At 59.9% G+C, this 15,285-nt stretch overlaps 1 protein-coding gene across 6 annotated transcripts; it reads left to right on the top strand.

Annotated features, from left to right (window-relative positions):
- The first annotated feature begins 301 nt into the window (after positions 1–301).
- LOXL3 (lysyl oxidase like 3) lies at positions 302–13,714 on the top strand. 6 transcript variants are annotated; one of them, XM_030450747.1, is made up of 16 exons: positions 302–394; positions 4,805–5,117; positions 5,312–5,475; positions 5,705–5,916; positions 7,973–8,032; positions 8,272–8,491; positions 8,807–8,987; positions 9,267–9,421; positions 10,091–10,264; positions 10,403–10,558; positions 10,788–10,950; positions 11,086–11,329; positions 11,845–11,960; positions 12,157–12,293; positions 12,703–12,814; positions 13,056–13,714. In XM_030450747.1, exons 2-16 carry the CDS (start codon positions 4,817–4,819, stop codon positions 13,127–13,129), a joined length of 2,469 nt encoding a protein of 822 aa, XP_030306607.1. In that variant the 5' UTR covers positions 302–394; positions 4,805–4,816; the 3' UTR covers positions 13,130–13,714. The 6 variants fall into 6 exon arrangements, with proteins under 6 accessions (XP_030306607.1, XP_030306606.1, XP_030306608.1 ...); XM_030450746.1 differs by having other exon boundaries at positions 302–561; XM_030450748.1 differs by lacking the exon at positions 7,973–8,032 and having other exon boundaries at positions 302–561.
- The last annotated feature ends 1,571 nt before the right edge of the window (positions 13,715–15,285 follow it).

Here is a 15,285-nt window from a genome sequence, read left to right as displayed (position 1 = left end):
CTCGCAGAGGCGGGGTACACTCAGAATCCCCGTCCCGGGGGCGCGGTGCCGGCCCTGAAGTGGAGCCCAGTCGGGGCTGGGGGACCCAGTGGGACCTACCTCATCCCGGGGTCGGAGCCACACGGCGTGGGCCGGGGTGGAGGGGCGGAGCGGGCCGACCCCGGACACTTGGGCACGGGGCGGGGCGGGCCGGGGTGGAGAGGGGCGGTGCAGCCCTGTACGGCTCGGCTCGGCTCGGCTCGGCTCGGCTCGGCTCGGCTCGGCTCGGCTCGGCTCGGCTCGGCTCGGCTCGGCTCGGCTCGGCTCGGCTCGGCTCGGCTCGGCCCCGAACGGCTCGGTCCAGCCCCTAGCACTCGGCTGGACTCGGGAGTCTCGCATCCCGCGGGGACTACAGGTACAACCCGGCGCTGTCGGGGAGCGCGGCTCGGAACAGATCGGCACTGGCCCGGCCTCGTCCCGGGCGCTGCGGGGCTGGATGCGCTGAGCCGTGCCCGGCACCCGCGGAGCCTGCCTGGCCGTGTCGGGACAAGGGCAGGATCTGCCGCCTTCCTGGGGTTGGAGGTGAGGGTGCCTGGGGGTGCCTCGGGACGGAGGTGTCCAGGTGCGGGGGGCCGGTGAGTGGTGGTTGAGCAGCCACCGGAGCAGGAACGGGCTGTGTGAGCGTGCGGGGGGGGAAGTGTCAATGCTCCAGACCCTCGGGTGTCACAGCGTGTGGGGTGCTGGCAGCGCGGGCTGTGCCTTTCCCTGGTTGTCAGGAGGGCGCCTGGTGTTTGCCGAGAGCTGTGCCACGCGTGTCCCTGTGGCAGGGTGAGAGGGTGTGGGCAGCGCAGGCAGCATGGGCAGTGTGCATTTCCCACGTGCTCTATGGGTGCCCACCAGACCCACCGGATTTGTGGGGTGCCACATCGAGGCTGTGTGGCCACACTGCATTCCCAAGCGTTCTGTGTGTGGGCTTCAGGAAGCTTGTTTGCCGAGCTGTGGTTTGCAAAGGCCAGTGGACACTCAGGATTTCCATGAAAATGGAATGTGCTGTAGCTCACTTGGAAGAGAGGATGGATGAAGTGAAAGGGAGGCGTTCTCTCATTGCTGCTCACCCTGCATCTTCCCAGTGCACTTCAGAGGAACATGCAGTCAGATGAGCAAGTCACCCATGTCTCAGTAGTTCCAGGTAGGCTGTCACTCTGCTCCAGACAGATAAACCCCTGGCAGAGGTGAGGGTCCTGCTGTGTCCTGGAGATACTTGGTGGTGGCAGAACTGCAAAGACCTGGACTGTGACCTGCTCTGTCTTAGAGGGTGACAGCAGGACAAGGGGACATCAAGTAGTCCAGTGGGGTTGGACCCAGAGTCAGCAAAGGAAAGAAAGCATGGCCCCAGTGTGCAGTCAGTTCTCTGCCCTAGCTGGACAGCCCCTAGAGCTGGACATATCGTCCCCATCAGTGTCCTTGTCACTGCCTGGCATGGGGGCACTCAGTTGGTTGGTGTGGGCAGGCACCCTGCCTTCTGGGTGGTGGGGGACTGTGAGCTCCCAGACAGGTGGTGGTGGGAGGTGTCACCAAGCCTGCCAGGGTGGCCAGGTTCCTGTGCTGGCCCTGGGCTCCTCCCCAGTGCTTTTGGGACCAGTCCAGCTGCAGACCCCTGCTGCCCTCCAGACCTTGGCTGTGCTCACTCCAGAGCTCTCATCTTGTGGGATGTCTGCAGGCAGGGGGCCAGCTTGTCCCCACCCAAGCGGGATGGGGCTGTTTGGGCCTCAGCTCATGCACACACTCCCAGCCCCCCAGTGCTGCTGGGAAGCAGGAAGAGAAAAGCAGGCCCATCCAGGCAGCCAGGATTGCGAAAGGGCCAGCACTGGGCTGTGTGTGCTGCACCCCTGGGGAGAAGGGGAGGGATGGAGCCTGGTGCCTGAAGCCATGGGACCCACCAGACCTTCTCCTGCCCCAGTGCAGGGACATGACCCATGCTCTCAGGGATGTCCTGGTGTGGGCCTCAGTAGTGTGACCATGTCAGCCCTTTAACCTTCCCAAGGAAGGATAAACAGAGGGAGCTTCTTCCTCCTTGTGCTGGCATCTTTCCTAGTTCTTCGGTTGATTGTGCTGCTCTTTGAATCTTTCCAGTTGTCAGTGCCTGGGTTGCTTTGTGTCCCTGCATGTGTGTCCAAGGCCGCTGCCAAAAAAGCATATTCCCATGGGGCCTTCCATGGCGTGGCCCTTCCACACTGCTGTGGCCTGGCATGTTGTCCCTATGAGACAAGGATTCCCTGTGCCTGGCTGCCCTAATGCATGATGATCAAACCACTCCAGTGTGTTCATCATGAGCTTCCTCTTCCCCAGGTCTGTTTGCTGTTCACCAAGATTTAACTGGGGCAGACTGATGTCCCCCTATGTGCCCAGTGAGTGCAGAATGGCGCTTCATGTTCAAGCAGTTCTTGGGAACCAGCAGCCCCCACCCAGGCTCTGGGCACCGCTCGTTGGCACTGCTCATCCCTCCAGCACTGCATATGGGAACCCCGGGGGTCCCAGCCCCGCTGCCAGTGCCAGCTGTGCCATGGGCTGGGAGGTGGCTCAGAGCCCTGCATGCACCCAGCTGGGACATTCCTGAGGTTTCCTGGGCAGTGGTGAGGATCTGGGCTGCTCTCCAGCTCCCACGCCCAGCGTACGCTTGGGGCCAGCCTGTCCTCTCGAGCCCTTTTCACTTGCAGCGTGAGAGCTGCTCTGCCTCTGAGCCCACTTGCGCTGGGTGAGGTATGTTCAGCACAGCACAGGTTGGTGGCTGTGTCAGGAGCCCTAGTCCAAGAGAAGGCTGCCTGGATGGACCAGGCAGCTGGCAGCAGGACACTGGGACACTGAGGCAGGTGAGCCTGGGCATGGCTGTACCCAGCTTCTGTCCTAGATTTGTGGCAGTAGCAGCCAGAGGACATTCCTGGACACCTGTCCCTGTCCCAGGCAATTCCTGGCCTTCTCCCCCCTCCCACAAGTGCTATCTGGCCATGGACCTCTGTCCCCCTGCCTTTTGCACTCTCCAGAGCATGTGTGTGAATCCTGCAGATTCCCCCTCTACTTTATCAGGTGCCTTGTTCTGGTCTCTGGTCCTACATGCTTTGTTCCTAAATGCACAGGTTTAGATTTTCCTTGTGGCCAAGGGTATAGGCTGCATGGTGCCATCCTATCTGTCTGGGTCTGTCCCCATCACAGTTATGCACACTCCCTGCTCTGTTCCTGTCTGCAGATGGTAAGACGAGACCCTGTTTTCCTCCTCCAAACACAGGGTTGCTTTGAAAAACATGTGATCTACACCAGAAAGCCCACTGAATAGTGGCTTCCCCATTGTAACCATATTTTAGTTCCAGCAGGTGACCAGTTTTAATCCACTTAGTAGAAGGCACATTGATTTTGCTGAATGCTAATTATTCAGTAAAAGGTGGTGCAAGATGAACTGAATGCCTTCCAGTCTCAGGCTGTTATATCAACACAGTTACTCCAATTAACCAAGCCTGTGATCTCATAAAAGGTCACACCAGCCTTCCAACATGGGGTATTTCTGCAGACCTGTGGAGATTGGCATTAATTTTGCTGCTGTCCTTTACTGTTGCACTGACCCCGTTGCAGAACAGCCTGGAGCCTGCCTCCAGTCCCCCTCAGCAGAGATGATCTTGCTCATTCTGTGTAAGTACTGGTGGAGCTTTAGTCCTTCTGTGCTTGCAGCTTTCACAGACTCCTGAGGTGTGTTACAACTAGCACCATGAGGGCCCAGACTTTTATAATGTTTCATTTGGGCTGGGTGAGTGCCTGACTGATGAGCAGAATAAGAAGTGTTCTATTATTGCTCTGCTATGGTAAACTCATCTCTTCGCTGCTTTCCAGACAGAGCAGAGATGTGGAGGGAACATTCCTGCCCTGCCCACATCTGGTGAGCCCAGAGACCCTTTTCTCCAAGCTACTGGCAGGGCTGGGTGCCTCTTTCTGCCTGCCCTCCTCTTTTTCCTGCTGTAAGAGGCTGATTAAAAAGTTCGGCAAAGCTCTTCCCTGCTGCCTGCCCACAAATACACTTCCTGCTGGGATTTGTTTTGTTCTTGCAGAGCCAAAGCAGGCAGCTGAGGTGCGGACAGCCCAGTTTGGGGGTGTGCTTTCCCAGCCTGGAAGGGGCTGACTGGAGGGTGCCATGGGGCTGTGCTGTCAGGTCATCTGGAGTGGGGCTGACACTGGTGCCATGCCTGGGCTACCATGGCACCTGCAAGGTTAAAGTGGTCCCTAATTGGATAAGTGGAAATAGGTCAAGGAAGGGTTCACAGAGAAGTGTTTTCACCATTCTTTGCAGACAGGGCTGGTGCAGGAATATCACATCTCCCTCAGATATTCAGGGAGCCATGGATGTTTTTGAAGGGCTGGAGAAAAACAGCACAGAAGAATGTGAACGCTCCAGCTATCTGGCTGGGCTGGCAGCCCTTCAGCTCCAGCAGCCTCTGCCCCAGCCCTGCTCCAGCCCCCTCAGCCCTAGCAGTGACCCCCTGCTCTGGCCACTCAGCTGGGGGACACACACCCCCTGGGCCAGGCTGCCGTCCTGCCCACCAGTGCAGGGGCTGTGGCAGAGTGGTGTGAGGTGCCAGGGCAGCCCTGGGGTGCAGGGCTGGGGGGCACCAGATGGCTCATGAGCGTGGCTGGGGGACAGGATACACAGACAGGCTGGTGCAGAGTGGAGATGGGTGTGAAGGAGGGGTTCAGCAGCTCGGTGAACTAGCTGGGCAGAAGGAACTGGTGTTTTGGCACAGGTCGTCCATCGCACATACCCTGACCCTTTCTGCCCTTGCAGAGCCAAGCTGCCATGGGAAGCTGTGGCACGTGGACATGGCAGGTGCTGCTGAGCAGCCTGTGGCTGTGTGTGGGCAGCTCCCAGCCTACCCCCTCAGGCCCTATGCACAGCCCCAGACCCCAGCTGAAGTTTCGCCTGGCTGGCTACCCACGCAAGCACAACGAGGGCCGTGTTGAGGTCTTCTACGATGATGAGTGGGGCACCATCTGCGATGATGACTTCATGCTGGCCAACGCGCATGTGCTGTGCCGGCATCTCGGCTTCGTGGCTGCCACTGGCTGGGCCCACAGCGCCAAGTACGGCAAAGGCATTGGTAAGAGAGGGGTGGTAGGCACAGCCCCCCACCTGGCATGGGCTGGGATGTGGTGTGTGTGCCACAGCAGGTTTGCATGCACACAGCAGGGGAGGCAGATCTGTGCACCTGGCCCTGCTCCCCGGGCACCTTCCCTGCTCCCCAGTATGCTGTGTGGTTTTGGCCCCCTCACCCCTGTCTCTGGTTCCTGGCAGGGAGGATCTGGCTGGACAATGTGAATTGTGCTGGAAGCGAGAAAAGCATTGGGGACTGCAAACACCGGGGCTGGGGGAACAGCGACTGCAGCCATGAGGAAGATGCAGGTGTCATCTGCAAGGATGAGCGCATCCCAGGCTTCAAGGACTCCAATGTTATTGAGGTAAGGAAGCTGTTGTCTGAGATACCACAGAGACAGCTTCCAGGAGCCCTGACATGGGCAGGGCAACCAGATGTTGCCTGCAGGGTCATGAGACCTGGCCATCCCTGTTCCCCACCTGGGACTGAGGACCCCATCACCTGCAGGTGCCTGTGTCCTCAGGGCATCCCCGGAAAGGGCTGGTAGGGACAGCAGGGTGTGGGGCGAGCCAGGGCTGCTTTGTGCCCTGCAGACTGAGCAGAGCCATGTAGAGGAGGTCCGACTGCGGCCGGTGGTGTCTGGGGCCCGGAGGCAACTGCCAGTGACTGAGGGCATCGTGGAGGTGCGCTACAAGGATGGCTGGGCACAGATCTGTGATGAGGGCTGGAACAGCCAGAACAGCCGTGTCATCTGTGGCATGATGGGCTTCCCTGCTGAGAAGAAGGTCAACAGGAACTTCTACAAGTGAGTGAGGCCATCAGGGACCCCATATGGTTGGGATGTCTGTAGCAAGACGAACCTCTCTTAGGGTATGGCGCTTCAAGGTCCAACCAGGTGTTCCAGCAGAGACTCACGAACAGTGCTCCGAGCCTATAGCCACAGGGCTGACTAGCCTGGATCGGTGCTGTTGCTCTGAGAGCAACTGATCTCTCTGCTGGCTAGCTCAGGAGTGAGCCCCACCTGTGTCTCAGGCCTCACCTTTTATTGGCCCCCTGGTCCTGCTCATGCGCAGTGGGGGCCCACCCTAATTGGGCACAGGTGGGCTTGACACAAGCTCATGCTCACTCCCTGGCAATTAGAGGCACCTGGTTGCCTCGTTACACTACAATGTCAGAGCAGAGCTGGGAGCATGGACCTGGGGCAGAGCTGGGGACAGTGCCAGGGACACGGGGCAGTGCTGAGGGCACAGAGAGGGCTATGCTGTTGGGCATTTAGGTCATAGGCTGGACCTGATAGTCTGAGAGGTCTTTTCCAGCCTCAATAATTCTGCGATTCCCCAGCCTCCCTCCCATGCCTGCTGCTTGCCAGTCTTAGCCCCAGCTGGCCATGTGGGCACTCACTAACCAAATCAGGGGGCATGGTGTGGCTGGGGGGCTGTGTCCACCCACCTATTCCATGCTCTACTGCAGAGGATGCCCCAAGGTGGCAGCTTTTGCTCCCTGGCAGTTTTGCACCGCAACATTGCATCCTCCTAGTGTGGGGTCCTTGTGCCAAGGGGGTGTTTGTGGCTGAGCCACACAGGGATGCTCCAACGTGGCCCAAGTTAGGGGTCCAGGGGTGTGGGCACAGATACACTGCGCAGTGTGGTGCCTGGGTAATGCCTGGTGCTGGATGTGTTCCTCACTGGGCAGCACCATGTTGCTCCCACAGGCGGTTGAGGCGTTCAGCCAGGATGAAAGGCCAGAGCCTGAGGCCCAACAGCAGGTAAGGGGCTGGGGTGCCCCATCTGCTGAACCCTTGGCAGAGCCAGGCTGTCCAGCACCACTGGTCTCTGCTGTTGGAACAGATCCTGGTGCACATGGATCCAGATGGAGCAGACCAAGGGCTGGGACTGTGCTGGGCAGGCAGAAAAAACCCACCCCAGTTAGAACTGCTGTGCATGCTGGGGTCCCCCATTCCTCATGAGAGACAATTTCTCTCCCAGGCCAGCTGTGCCCCAGCAGAGCAGCCCCCCTCCCATGTACCAGGCAGGAGTCCTGGCACAAGGGTCAGGCTCCCCTGAGAGGCACAGAGAGGACTGTGGTATCCTGTGCCACAGCCCCAGGAGGTCTCGGAGCAGAGCTGTCTCTCCTGGAGGATGGAGAGGAAGGCTGTGGCAATGTGCTGCTTTGTGCAGAAAGCAGCAATGAGGAAGCTGGAAGGGCTGTGCACCCCTCCATTCCCTTTTGGGGGGCTGGCAGGGTGGGCTGAAGTGGTCAGGGGAGCACTTGCTCGGGGTGCTGTTGGTTCTGGGCATGGCAGTGCTGGGGACCAGAGTGATGGGCACAGTGTGGCAGGTCTTGTCCTCAGTGCTGCATCTGCTTGGGATTTCTTTCACCGTCTGCTACTTGTTCTTGCTGCCTGTCTGCAGCTCCTGAGGGACAGTCAGCATCCAGACTGTCTGGATGACGTCCAGCCATCCTCTGGGCTGTGTCATAGCCTGAGTCCACTGCCCCACTGAGACATTGCTCTGCCCCCAGCACACAACCTTGCCCTAGTCCCACCCACCTTCCCCACAATCGTTGATGTGTAACAAGGCAGCATAGGATGTTGCTGCATCCTGCAGTTTTCTGGTGGGATGTGGGCAGGAAACTGCATCATGGCTGTGGAGGGCAGCTCTGTCACATTGCTGGCAGTAGATGATGCCATTGCACCCACGAGTAACACAATGGAGGCATGCATGAGTCTTCCCAGGGGGCCCATGTGCCCAGTTGAGTCTGCAGTGCCAGCCAGGGCAGGCTGTGCTCCCTGTGTCACTGCAGCTGTCAGAGGTGACAGTCTGAGGCCCCGGGCTCCTTGATGGTTGTTTTCTATTTTCCAGGCTGGCCTCCAGTCCTCAGGCTAAACAAAAACACAGGGAGGACATAGGGTCCAAGAAGAGGTAAATGGCTCCAGTGGAGAGCCTGAGTGCCAGGAGCCTGGCTTGGTGCCACTAGAGCCCTGTGTGTCCCTGTGCTGCCAGGGAGTCGGACAGGAGCCATTGAGGGGCAAGCCTGTCCCCCTCAGGGGACAGGGTGAAGGGCATGGACAGCAAGCACAGCCTCAGGCAAGGTGGCCAGTGACACCTCCACTGTTGGCTGGACACACCAGTCGTTTCTCAGAGCCCCTCTCTCCTTGCAGGCTCTTCACAGAGCGGCAGCAGCTCAACTACCGCCTGCATTCCGTGTCCTGCTCTGGGGCAGAGGTTCACATCTCCATGTGCACCTTTGAATTCTACCGGAGCAACACCTCAGCTGCCTGTGGGGCTGGCATGCCTGCCGTAGTCAGTTGCTTGCCCGGGCCCCTCTTCACTGCCAGCAATGGCCCCAAGAAGAAGCAGCGCCAGCAGCAGCAGGGCCAGGTGAGCCCCGCTGGAGGGGGTTGGGTGCTGTGGTGGCCCACAGCTGACCCTACAGGGTCTATCCTCTGGGCTGGGGGTGGCCAGTTCATGGAGTGGGAGGGGATGGTATCCTGTCCCTGCACATCCCAGGAGTTGTGGCTAGCAGTCTCTGTGTTGTGCCACAGTGCCAAGCTGTGCTGTGCTGCACCAAGCTGCACCATGCCATCAGCCCCATGCCAATGCTGCCCCACACCGTGCTGTCCCACACTGTGGTGACCCACACCATTCTGTCCCACACCATGCTCTGCCACCCCGTCCCCTGACCTGCCCCCCCAGCCGCGGATCCGGCTGAAGGGCGGCGCAAAGGTGGGTGAGGGCCGCGTCGAGGTGCTCAAGAGCAATGAGTGGGGCACGATCTGCGATGACCGCTGGAATCTGCTGTCGGCCAGCGTGGTGTGCCGCGAGCTGGGCTTTGGCAGCGCCAAGGAGGCCCTCACTGGGGCACGCATGGGCCAAGGTGAGGGTGCTGGGGTGTAGGGGATGGCATTGCCCTCCTGGGTGTGCAGATGAGGCACTTGTCCAGGTGCATGGCTCTGATGGGCTGGGCGAGCCATGTCTGGGCTTGTCCCCTGGCTTGTCCTGAGCATCCCCCAGGGACCATGGCTACTTAGCCCAAGCAGTAGCCACGAGGGCCAGGAGTGCTCCAGGCCACCTCCATGCACTCCCAGGAGTGAGGGCAGGATGGCCATGGTTGTCCCTGTGTCACCAAGCCCTGAGCTGCACTGTCCCCTCCCAGGGATGGGGCCTGTCCACTTGAACGAGGTGCAGTGCCTGGGCACTGAGAAGTCCCTCTGGAACTGCCCCTTCAGGAACATCACACAGGAGGACTGCAAGCACACAGAGGATGCAGCTGTCCGCTGCAACATCCCCTACATGGGCTATGAGAACCTGGTGCGCACCACAGGGGACTGCTGGTGTCCACAGCGACACGGTGCCTGGGGGGCTTCAGCACTGGGGTTCTGGGGTGGGCATGGGACTTACTGTAGGGTCGGCCCATCATCTCTCCTCTGCACCTCATTGCACCTGATACATTTCCCCCTGGTCTGAAAGAAGGGCTGCCCTGAGAGGCTTGGGGATTTGGTGGGAGTGTTGAGGTGCCCCTGTGAGGAGGGACGTGAAAGAGAGGATGTGGGGGCCCTGTGGGACCCCATTGTGTGGGTAGGTGTGGAGCAGCTGGTCCCTGTTGCTGTCCCTGCTGCTGGCCCATGCCAGCTCCCCAGCCAAAACACCATGAAAAAAAAAAAAATCACTTTGGCCAACCAAAAGAGATTTTTTTTTTTTTTTAAACTGATGATGAAATGGGCAAGTAGAGCACATGTTCCTGTTTGCCCTGGCCTGTAATTTCACCCACTTTGGGCTTTTTAACAATTCTTAACTCTCTCATAACTTTCTTTTCTGAAATGAGAATGCCATTTCAAAATGAACTACTTTCCCTGGTTTGGTGAGACAGTTCCCAAACTCACAAGCAATTTCTTGAACTCAAACCTGCCATCTTTGGTGAATTGCTTGCTGAAAGCTGTGCCTGGCTTTGTTCAGCTCTACCACTGCCTCTCTCCGCAGATTCGGCTGAGCGGGGGCCGGAGCCGCTTCGAGGGGCGGGTCGAGGTGGCGGTGGGGACTGGTGACAGGGACCAGCCCCGCTGGGGTCTGGTCTGCGGCGAAGGCTGGGGTACGCTGGAGGCAATGGTGGCCTGTCGCCAGCTGGGTCTGGGATTCGCTAACCACGGCTTACAAGTAGGTGCCAGAACCAGCTTGTCTAGGGCAGCGAGCCACCACCAGCACTGCTCTGCGGGGACAGGGATAAAGGATGGGGACAGGGTGGGAGGCAGCATGGCATGGGTGCCTGCTGACAGCCCCAGGGCTTCCCTGCAGATCTGCCTGGTAGGGGGGAGGACAGCATCTGAGGGGCGCGTGGAGGTGAAGCGGGGCAGTAAGTGGGGCACGGTGTGCAGCGATGGCTGGACCACTAAGGAGGCAATGGTGGCCTGTCGCCAGCTTGGCCTGGGCTACTCCCAGCATGCAGTGATGGTAGGTGCTGGCAGGGGGGACCCCGGTGACACCGTGGTGATCACAGGGACCAGGGCTTCCATTATGGTTGTGGGGCCATACGGGGCAAAGGCACATGGTTGTTCTGTGTTGTGGGATGGACCCTGGGAACGTGTCCAGGGCTGTGCCAGGGCTGGGTGCTGGATGCGTGTGAGCTGGGGCACCCACAGCAGCCAGCCTGGCCCCCCAGCCTGTCTCACCCCCTCCCCAGGAGACGTGGTACTGGGACGCCAGCAATGTGACAGAGATGGTGCTGAGCGGGGTGAAGTGTGCTGGCCATGAGATGTCCCTGAGCCACTGCCAGCACCATGGCACCAACCTGAACTGCAGGAAAATGGACACACGCTTCGCCGCTGGTGTCATCTGCTCTGAGAGTGAGCGGCAGGGGGGTCTGTGGGCAGTGGTGCTATGGGGCCAGGGGCTGCAGATAAAGGGGCTGAGGTCAATGGGGTTTTCAGGTGACAGAGCTGCAGGGTCGGCCTGTCCCTGAACAGCTGCCTGCTCCCCAGCTGCGTCCGACCTGCTGCTGCATGCCCCGCTGGTGCAGGAGACGGCATACATCGAGGACCGGCCACTGCACATGCTCTACTGTGCAGCCGAGGAGAACTGCCTTTCCAGCTCAGCCCGCCTGGCCAACTGGCCCTATGGCCATCGTCGTCTGCTCCGCTTCTCCTCACAGATCCACAACAATGGCCGCGCTGACTTCCGCCCCAAGGCTGGACGGCACTCCTGGGTCTGGCACGAGTGCCACCGGTGAGTGTGTGGCACAGGGAGGGGAACAGCCTTGGATAGCGGTCAGGGTGAGGAGAGGGCAATCGTGCTGCTGAGGTGGGCTGGACAAGGATGATACAAGGCAATGGTGGTACTGGGTGAGGATGATGCTGGGCAAGGCACCTTCTGCCAGTGTCCAGTTTTGCCTGCTTTGGCTCAGGGATGTCCCTGGATTAGCAGTGCTGGCTCTGGATGGGCAGGGATAGGGCTGCAAGCTATGAAGCCAACACTAGCCAGGGCCATCCAGCTGGGGACAGCTCTGTCCCCTCCTGGGGCAGGACAGAGCTCAGCCTGACCTTGCAGCACTGCAGCCTCAGAGCAGGGGCTGAGGGGACCTTCCCTGACTGAGGGGCCAAGCAGAGGGTGGGGGATCTGCTGCAGGGCAGGGAAACCTCTGCTCTATTCCATGCGACTCCTCTTCATCTCCAATTGCCCCCAAACTCCCAGTGCAAGAAAGGCACTGGTGCAGCTGGGGCACTGTGGGCTCCCTCCTGCAGGCACTACCACAGCATGGACATCTTTACCCACTATGACATCCTGACCCCCAATGGCACCAAGGTGGCTGAGGGACACAAGGCCAGTTTCTGCCTCGAGGACACCGAGTGTGAGGAAGGTGAGCACCGGGAGGCTTTACAGCACTGTGCCTGTCTGTGTCCCCGCCATGAGGCTTTGTGGCACCATCTCTGCCCTCGTCACTGCCACAGGACTGCCTGGCCCCAGGCACTGAACACCGTGGGGCCAGGCTGGGTGGTGACACAGGGCTGTGCAGAGGGGCAGCAGGGACAAACCACACTCTTTCCTGCCTGCAGACGTGGCTAAGCGGTATGAGTGTGCCAACTTTGGGGAGCAGGGCATCACGGTGGGCTGCTGGGACCTGTATCGGCATGACATCGACTGCCAGTGGATCGACATCACTGATGTCAAGCCAGGCAACTACATCCTGCAGGTGCTGCAGCTGAGTCACCCCAGCCCATCTTGCAACCCTCCCACCTGCTCCTCCATCTTCTGCCCCTGCTCCCCCAGCTCCCCATGTCCCTCTGTCCCCTGCTCTCTTGTGCAGGAACTGCTCAGGCATTCATTCTTCAGCCTGGGTTTTCCTGCTCTGAGCCACACTGTTCGTTAGCATATGGTGCACAGTGACAGAGCCACTCCCTGCACAATGACAGCCACCAGCTCCTTGGAGCTCTCCAGCACATCTCACTGTGGCTTGGAGAAAAGTCCTGCCAAGTTTGGGGTGCTGGGGACCCCCCACAGACAGCAGCTCTGCCAGGAACACACAGATGATCTGGTGCAGGGCTGTGGCACTGCCAGGTGTGGGGCAGGGGGCTGCCACACTCATTTCCTGTGCCACACAGGTCATGATCAACCCCAACTTCGAGGTGGCAGAGAGTGACTTCACCAACAATGCCATGAAATGCAACTGCAAGTATGATGGACACCGCATCTGGGTGCACAGCTGCCATATTGGTAACCAACCCAGGACACAGCTTGGGGAGCAAGGGCACACTGGGGCTGGGGGATCTTGGCAGGGGTGAAAAGGGCCCCCTTTTTCAGCATAGCCCAGGAGGAGGGCAGTGAAGGGCTGCAGAGGGCTGTGGGGAGGTAGGGGCTTAGGTCCTGGGGGCAGCTGTGGTGGGAGAGGAGGACCTGGGGCAGGCAGGGGATAGGCAGTGGCAGAGCAGACAGCTCTTGCTCTCTGCCTGCCCAGGTGATGCGCTCAGCGAGGAGGCCAGCAGGCGGTTCGAGCAGTACCCAGGGCAGCTCAACAACCAGATTTCATAGGGCCCCTGCCCCTGAGGAGATGGGCATCTCCCCAATTGCCCTGCACAGGTGGGAGAAAGCTGCCGGGATGGCCAGCAGGGAGGCCTCATGCCCGGCACTGCTGCCATGCCCTGCTGGGAACTGCCCAGGGCTGTCACTGTCACCAGCTGCCCTTTGAGGCCCTGGGAGCTGGTGCTGGAGGCACCACAGATGTGCACCTCCTGGCCTGGGGCCACCCCAAACAATGGCCAGAGACTCTGCACCTGCATCCTCTGGGCTGCAGCACACAGGTACAGCCCAGGGGGTCCTGTACCCCCACTGTGCCTCCCAGTCCCTGCTGTCCCAGCTGCACCCCACCTTCCACTATGCCATCCTGCCCCAGCTGTTCTCATCCCCACGGCCCTCAGAGGGCTCTACACTCAGCCCAAGACCCACAGCCCAAGCAGGGACTTGCAGCTCTGCATGGCCCCAGCCCAGCCCCTTATCCCCAGAACCATTGTGGCTGCCCTCTCCCCTGCAGCATTGCTTCCCCCTTCCAGGCCGTGGCTCCCACACCCATGTCTTAGTTGTAATTTTATTTTCTCTATAAAGCTGTCTGTTTTATTTCCCCAAAGGGTGCTGGCTTTTCTCTGGGGTGGGATGAGGAGCCTGGCAGGACCAGGAGGTCCAGCACAGCTTGTGCTGCAGGGCTGGGCACAGAGTGTGGGAGCTGAAAACAATATTGAGCAATTTTGAGGCCCCTCACTAGAAGAAGGACATTGTGGAGCCAGGGCATGTCCAGAGAAGGGCAATGGAACTGGAGAAGGCTCTGAAGCACAAGTCTGCCCAGGAGCAGCTGAGGGATGTGGGGGTGTTGATCCTGGAGCAGAGGAGGCTGAGGGGAGACCTTGGGGCTCTCTGCAACCCCCTGAGAGGAGGTTGGGGCCAGTGGGGGTCGGGCTCTGCTCCCAAGGAACAAGGGATGGGACAAGAGAAGCGGCCTTAAGTTGTGCCAGGGGAGGTTTAGGTTGGAGCTGGAAAGGGTTGTCAGGGCCTGGTCCAGGCTGCCCAGGGCAAGGCTAGAGTCCCCATCATCTCTGGAGCAGTTTGACCCATGAGGACTACAGTCTCAGCAGAGATGGGATGATGTGACTGACATGGTGGGAGCAGAGCCCAGGCCAGAGGAGGAGGACGTGACATGAAGCAAGGGCAGGGATAGCCCTGCTCCTGCAGCCTAGTGACCTCCATATTGCCAGGGACAGACGCAGGAAGCATCAGAACCAGGGCAGGCCCTGGCTCCGGGCACTGGAAATCGCTGTGGTCAGGGCTCCCGGGGTAGCTATGCCAGACACGCTGACGGCGCCTCAGCTATTTCCCCCGTGAGCCGCTGACTGGGCCTTGCCGGGGGAGCAAATTCCTCTGGCGAGGCCAGGCCAGCTGAAAGAAGCCCTGTTCTCTGGGGCGGGAGGAGCTGCCCTTCACAGCAGCACCCCGAGAAACTGAGCTTCTTTCATCTCCTAAAAATAACAGAGAGGAGCAAGAGCTGGGGAGCCCCGTCCTGGGCAGGGCCTGGCACAACACCCACATTCCTCCAGCGGAGCACAGCTGGGCCCAGCGGAGCGGGGGCTCTTCCAGGAAAAGTCAGAGCTCCTCCTTCCCAGAAGGGACAGATGGGCTCCAGGCCACCAGCTGCAGAGCACAGGGAGGGCCCAGCCGGTCCCCAGGGGCTGCAAGCGTGGGAGAGCAGTGCTGCAGGACAGACACAGGGCTGGGGGAGGGACACGCAGCACCCACCAGGCACCCACAGCCCTGGCACCAGCCCCTGCTCCCACCTTTGAGCCTCGTGACCACGAGGGCCATCTCAGGGCCCAGCCTTGGCACCCCTTTCACAACCTGCTTCATGGGTGCAGCTGTGGATGCAGACCTTGGAGCTTCTGCAACGTGGAAAAGCAGACATCTACCACATCCCTCTGGTCCTGTAGGCACAGCCATGGCAGCCTGAGCTGCCACAGACCAGCTCAACCGGCACACCAAGGAGAGCTGCCCTGGCAAAGCTGTTCCTGCTGCAGTGGTGGCCCTACCAGCCACACCTCAAGGGCTACTCACAAGTTACAGATGGAGAAGTCATGTCCCAGCCTGTGTGGGTGGCAGGACGCCTCTCCCCTAACACTGAGGGGGTCCCTGGGGAAACAGCTGGT

Source organism: Calypte anna, chromosome 4B (assembly GCF_003957555.1).
Source record: "Calypte anna isolate BGI_N300 chromosome 4B, bCalAnn1_v1.p, whole genome shotgun sequence".
In the NCBI taxonomy this organism is placed as follows: Eukaryota; Metazoa; Chordata; class Aves; order Apodiformes; family Trochilidae; genus Calypte; species Calypte anna.
The sequence above is the reverse complement of the archived record's forward strand: the minus strand, read 5'-3'. Positions and strand labels throughout refer to the sequence as shown.